Source organism: Etheostoma spectabile, chromosome 17 (genome assembly GCF_008692095.1).
Source record: "Etheostoma spectabile isolate EspeVRDwgs_2016 chromosome 17, UIUC_Espe_1.0, whole genome shotgun sequence".
NCBI lineage: Eukaryota > Metazoa > Chordata > Actinopteri > Perciformes > Percidae > Etheostoma > Etheostoma spectabile.
This window is the reverse complement of record NC_045749.1, coordinates 1612118-1618861: the sequence shown is the minus strand read 5'-3', so window position 1 is coordinate 1618861 and position 6744 is coordinate 1612118. Positions and strand designations below refer to the sequence as shown.

The 6744-nt window shown below is 40.8% G+C and overlaps 1 protein-coding gene across 1 annotated transcript in view; it reads left to right on the top strand.

Moving 5' to 3' along the window:
* The window catches only part of arfgef3 (ARFGEF family member 3), an 83306-nt gene that overhangs the window by 32470 nt on the left and 44092 nt on the right, over positions 1-6744 (top strand). Inside the window, 4 exon segments of the mRNA XM_032541139.1 lie at positions 890-1105; positions 2573-2683; positions 4324-4480; positions 5539-5844. Coding sequence (XP_032397030.1) covers positions 890-1105; positions 2573-2683; positions 4324-4480; positions 5539-5844 — 790 coding nt within the window.

Sequence of the window (6744 nt, the reverse complement as noted above, 5' to 3'; positions counted from 1 at the left end):
TCTCGATATCTCAGAGAAACGGTGATTTTCTAAATTTACATCCGACTGGACTCAAGGACAGAGTAATAGATATTTGGAGGTGAAATGTCACGGTGAGTCACATAAACGTGTTAGGCCAAAACTTAAAAATCCCTTATTGTGTCCATCCAATGTGAATACAATTTAAAAAAAGAAAAAGAAATGTACGTTAAAACTATTTATTGAAAACTGCAAACAAACAACTATAGATCACTAATTCTGTCTTGGTGTAATTGCACGAGAAAGAGACTGGACATAAAGGGGAAAACAGAGCGATAGAGAATAAGTCCTTCTTCTGCATCTCCCTGGAGGTCAAAGGATTGGCCGGGATTTCCATGGTAACCACTGCTGAGTCCACCTGGTGACATTTATGACTTTTTCCATTACCAGCTCTTCTCGCCTTTTTTTGGTTTTCCATTACGAAAAAAGTCCCTGGTACCTGCCAACAGGTACTTTTTTTTTAGTACCACCTCAGTCGTGGTACCAAGCGAGCTGAGGCGGACACCTAAAGGTGACGTGAAAACCTGCAGCTGGTGATTGGTCGGAGAGAATTGTCACTAATCACTGGGTCATCATCGCTGCGGAGGTGGGAATAAATCTGCAATGGAAAAAGAAGCACAAGGCACCGCGGGCGAGGCAGGTACCATGTAATGGAAAAAAAACGCTTATACTCTGTGTGTGTGTGTGTGTGTGTGTGTGTGTGTGTGTGTTGCGTGGTGGTGTGGTGTGTGTGGCGTTTGCGTGCGTGGTGAGGTTGAGTTGATGTGTCGGTTGCCGTGTGCTAGTTGCGGCTGTTGCGTGAGTGCGTTTTGCTAGTGTGCGTGCGTGCGTGCGTGCGTGCGTGCGTGCGTGTGTGTGTGTTTTTCCCTAGGAGCTGTGTTCTCCCGCTTCATCCTCACCGGCGTATGGAAGAACCTGATGGACGTGCTGTCCACGCCGCTGACGGGCCGCATGGCGGGCAGCTCCAAGGGCCTGGCGTTCATCCTGGGAGCGGAGGGGGTCAAAGAGCAGAGCCAGAGGGAGAGGGACACCATCTGCCTGAGTCTGGACGGCCTGCGCAAAGCTGCCGCGCTCAGCTGCGCCCTCGGTGGGTGACACGTGTGTCTGTATTAACAAGACAAAGGGGCTCCGTCACTCATCCCTGCACGGGAGCCTCTGTTCCTCTTCCGCTTCGACACCGAGGGGTCAGAGGTCGGGGTCAGAGGTCGGGGTCAGAGGTCGGGGTCAGATGCTCGGCAGCAGCCCAGTCTACGCTGAAGTAGAGGCATGCGTGAGCTTTCCAAGGCACCAGCTCTATGGAGCTAGATTTGTGTCTTTATTACATGAGAGGATATAAATGATCTGAGAGAAAAAAAAACTATTCAAAGTTATCACACTGATAGTAAAAAAGCATTTTATGTGAGGGAAAAAGATACTTGAGAGAAAGTTTTCATACCAATTGCAAACAATAGTAATATTTGAGACTGAAAAATTGTTTTATTTATTATTATATTTTTAAATACAAATTTGAAATTTGTAAAATTTCTGAGAAAAAAATCTCTCAAAATACTTTTTTAAACTCTTGAAATATATATTTTTTGCTATCTTTGTGAAAAATAATTCTCTAAAATAAAAGTGTTTCTCTTAAAATGTTTTTTTTCTTCTCAGAAATAATTTTATAAATTTCAAAAATATTTTTTGCTATTGGTTTATGAAAACTGTTTTTTGAAAATTTGTATTTTTCTTCTTCTCTCAGATCATTTATTTTCTCTCATGTAATAAAGAATCAAATCTAGCTCCCTACAGCCAGGTGTAGGTGAATCCATCCTAACCCCGATACGGCTCCCCAAACTTGGATGAAAATGAATTGTTTTCAACATGATAGAGAAAATGTCCCACTTAATCTGAATCCATGTTTAGTTTGGTGTCTTGTAAAAAATGTATTGAATATAATAAGGTCCCCGAATCCGACCTCTGGCCCTTTGCAGCGTGTCATCCCCCTTACACTCCCACCTTTCCTGTCTATCCACTGTCACTCTGAAATAATAAAGGGGAAAAAGACCCCAAAAAAATCTTTAAAAAAACAAAACAACAATAATAATTATAAAGTCCTAACCGAACAGGTGTTTTCACTTGTTTTGGCTGATTTGACGTCTTTTTGCCAGAGCCTACGTAAGTGGCCTGATGTTTATACTTGTGCGTTGGTGTGCGCATCGAGCCTGTGTGTGTGTGTGTGTGTGTGTGTGTGTGTGTGTGTGTGTGTGTGTGTGTGTGTGTGTGTGTGTGTGTGTGTGTGTGTGTGTGTGTGTGTGTGTGTGTGTGTGTGTGTGTGTGTGTGTGTGTGTGTGTGTGTGTGTGTGTGTGTGTGTGTGTGTGTGTGTGTGTGTGTGTGTGTGTGTGTGTGTCTTACACCCATGACAACGGAGGAAAATGCTAAATATTATGAAGACCAGTTGTATGCCAGTGGCCCATGATTTTGTATATGTATTTAGCTGCCTCTATAATATTTATGTCCCTGTTAATTAGTCCCTTCAAGCTGACTTAAATCAATGTTGTGTGTGTGTGTGTGTTTCAGGCGTGGCTGCCAACTGTGCCTCAGCGTTGGCCCAGATGGCCGCAGCCTCCTGCGTGCAGGAAGAAAAAGAGGAGAAGGAGGTGGGAGAGATGGGCGACGCCATCACACAAGGTACTGAGAGCACACACTGCGGGGAGATATGTTACAAAACCAACTAGTGGGCACATGTGGGTGTGTGAAAACACACACAAACACACCCTAACCCACTTGTACATAATAACATACACACACACAAACCTAACACAGACTTTGACTTGACAGCATTTGCTTTGCACAGATGATCAAGAGCTAACAGCCTAATCTATAAAAGACCCGTAGGATGTTTTCCCTTTATTTTATAGCCAAGTAAAGAGAAAATGATGGCACGTTTTATTAAAAACATGTTACACTGGTAGCATTAATGCTTGCAGAGATTTTTGTAAAATGGGCCATCAGCAGTAAATAGGCCTTTAGTGACATCTAGTGAAGGATGTGGGAAACTACGGCCTTCTCTCGTGTTCTTTTTCCAATTGTTAAACTAGGCTGGTTTTATCAAAATACTCATCGCAATTCACAAAATGCTAAACACTTTATTCATATTACCAGTTTTTTTGTCTGACCAACTACACTCTGTTGGGCCTAATGAAAAGCCCTCTCATCTGTAGTATGCTTTTCCATAATTCTTCATACAGTTCTTCAGATTCTTCACACAGCACAGAAATATTTGCAGATGCACACACATGCTGTTGAAACATTATTTTTTTTAATGTTTCACCAAAAAAGTCAGTGCAACATATGCACAGCAGATATATTTACATTGCACTGAAATAATGATATGCTCACAAAAAACAGTAAACTGAAAAGAAAAAAAAAATCTGACCAAATATATCGCAAAATAAAGAGGCAAGTAAAAGTGGTCTTTTCATAGTGCTTGCTTCCTGATTGACGTGGTAACACTGTTTGGCCAGGTGGCGCATATCTGGGCCAATCAGCTCAGGAAGTGTCATTTTGAATGGCAGTGTTTTGAAATGGCAGACATGTGACTTTATGTCAGATTGTTGGGTCTTATGCAGAGAACCGTGCTCAGTGCATTTAACCCTCCCGTTGTCCTCGGGTCAAATTTAACCCCTTTTAAAAATGTCTATCTGAAATATGGCTTTTCTTTTCAACCAAATGACCACAAAAAAGGATGGATTTGATGCAATGCTCTTTGCAAATACAATCACATTCATTGAATTTCAGGTGTAAATTGAAATGGTTTTGAATCCGCATCCTGACCAAAGTCAACATACTCTCCTCTGATCTTAACTATTAGTCAAAAAAATTCATAATTTTGGCTTTATTGGCTCAAATATAAGGTATAATTCTATACAAATGAGGGATTTTGGCCATGGATTCCAAAAAGTAGTGTAAAACTAGTGGTAGTAAGGTGGTGTTAGTGAAATCCCCCCCCCCCCCCAAAAAAATAATGCGTTGAAAATGTCAAAAAAAGGATAAAAAGAGGACAACACAAGGGTTAAAAAGTGTAAAGGAGAACTTGTGTTTAGACTTTTGAAGACTTGAGAAGACGTCTTGCTTTCTGTGTGTCAGTTTAAATAATTGTGGTATGCATGTCATTTTAGTGGGTTAGCAATTGGAAAAAACCTGTAACAATCGCCTAATTTTAAGATGAGACAAGAGCTTCTAATGATCATTTAATGATAGGCATTACTGCTCACAATTACAAAGTAAAGTGGTATAAAGTTTGATAATGTACACAATGTCGTGTGTAGTGAAGCAGCGCGTTGAACAGCGTCTGGAGCAGATGGGTCGTCCTCAGGGAGTTCGCCTCCACACGGCTCATGTGTTGTGTATGGACGCCATTCTGAACGTAGGACTGGAGATGGGTAGCCATAATCATGACTGCTGGCCGCATGTCTTCAGGTACACAAACACACAGACATACACAGACACACACACAGAACACACACACACACACACACACACACACACACACACACACACACACACACACACACACACACACACACACACACAATGCATTTTCAGATATATGACACACATGTTCAAGAAAGCTTCTCAGTCTTGGCAATTCGACTTGTTACTGAGACTGAAGACTATTCACTGGCAATGCCAGGTACACGACAGACAGTCAGACAGTCAGACAGTCAGACAGACAGACAGTCAGACAGTCAGACAGTCAGACAGTCAGACAGTCAGACAGTCAGACAGACAGACAGACAGACAGACAGACAGACAGACAGACAGACAGCAATATGCTTAAAGATCTAGTGAGCGTATCTGTTTTGGGCAACAATAACTTAAATTCATGGTGTCAGATGATGCTCATTGTGGTACACAGCTTGCTGCTACCCAATGTTCACCATCTTATTTTTTTCTACCAACAAAAACGTATGTTAGTGCCATTAGAATATTGTTTGTATTACTTTCCAATTTTCAATTATACTTAACTGAATTTCTGTACTACTGTAGGGATGATTGAAGGATGTAGAATTCCCTGTTCAGATTTCTACTGAAGCGACATTACTTAAAGGCTTTGACAATACAAGCTTGTAAGTTAGTTTTATATTTCTACGACAATAGGAGCATTGCATTTTCAGTAGAGCTGCAAAGATGAATCAATTATTCACTATGAAGTTAATCGCCAACCATTTTGATAATATATCTCCTCTGTGACAGTAACCTTAATATCTTTGGGTTGTGGACAAAACAAGACATTTCAGGACGTCATCTTGGTCATCCACATTTTTCATCATTTTCTGAATTGTTATATACCAAATAACTAATCGATAAATAGAGGAAATAATCCACAGATTAATCTGCACTGAAAATAATTGTTAGTTGCAGTCCTGATTTTCAGGAAGTTTCTATTTTTTTGTGACATCAAACATTTTTGAAAACGTTTCTGTCTCACCCTCTTCTCTTTCCTCCCCTCTGTGTCCCCCCCCCCCCCCCCAGGGTGACTGAGAGTACATCAGCTCGTTGGAGCACAGCCACTTTAGCGACGGCTCAGCCCAGCCGTCCTCCCTGACCCCCATCAGCCAGCAGAGCCAGCAGGCCGCCGGCGTGGACCTGGGCATGGAGCTGAGCTGTGAGCCCAGCCCGGAGGCCTCGGAGCTGGGCCTGAGCCAGCCCGTCATCCAGCCTCTGTCCATCCAGGAGCTGCTGAGGGAGAGCAGCCGGGGCAGAGGGCTGGAGCTGAAGAGCGGCAGCCTGATGACGGGTACCAGCGCTGCCAAGGCTGTGTGCACGCTGTCAACACAGACTGACAGGTAAAAAAAAATATATATTACATATATATATATATAGAGAGAGAGAGAGACGACCATCCCCCCGAGGAAGAGAGAGAGAGAGAGAGAGAGAGAGAGAGAGAGAGAGAGCAATGAATATCCAACAAAATGTCATAGATTTATCTCCAGAATCATACATAAAAGATTATTATTTAGCTGTGGTCCACAAATACGTAATTTGTAGTAACGTAAGTAATCATCAAAGTCTATATTTACGCTTTTTGTCAATTTTTTGAGGCTTTTTCAAATGTTTTTTTTTCAATGCTTTTTTTTAAGCTTTCACCAAAAGCTTTTTGTCGCAGTTTACGCTTCTTTTTTTAAACATTTTGTAACACTTTTTTTTTTTAACCCTTGTAATGCTTTTAATGCTTTTGTTACGTTTTCTTTTCACTTTTTGGATGATTTTTTTAACACTTTTTATAACAAAAAGTAAAATATTTTCTTAACTTTTTTTCTTTTTTAAGATGAGAAATTGAGAGAGCAATGTGTTTCGATATTCAGAAACAAATTTTGCTTAATTTTACAACCAATTGAGATACAAAAGAGGTGCAATGCCATTTATTACAGCCTAGGATTTAGCTGAAGCTATGCTAGTGGCAGCTGTCACTTGTTGCCATAGCAACTCCAAAGCCAGAGAAATTAAACACACTATTTTTTGTCTATGATTGATGCCTTCTTTTTTTATTGACAGGAATACATGTTCTAATTTAAATCTTTTTTGTTCATGTAAACAAAAATACAATGTTTGGATAATAAATAGGAGTGGTTTATTTTGTAGTCTGTTAACTTGCACATATATAAAAGAAAAAAATTAATTAATTATTTCACTAAAAGAGACAATTATTGATTGATAGATGGATGGATGGATGGATGGATGGATGG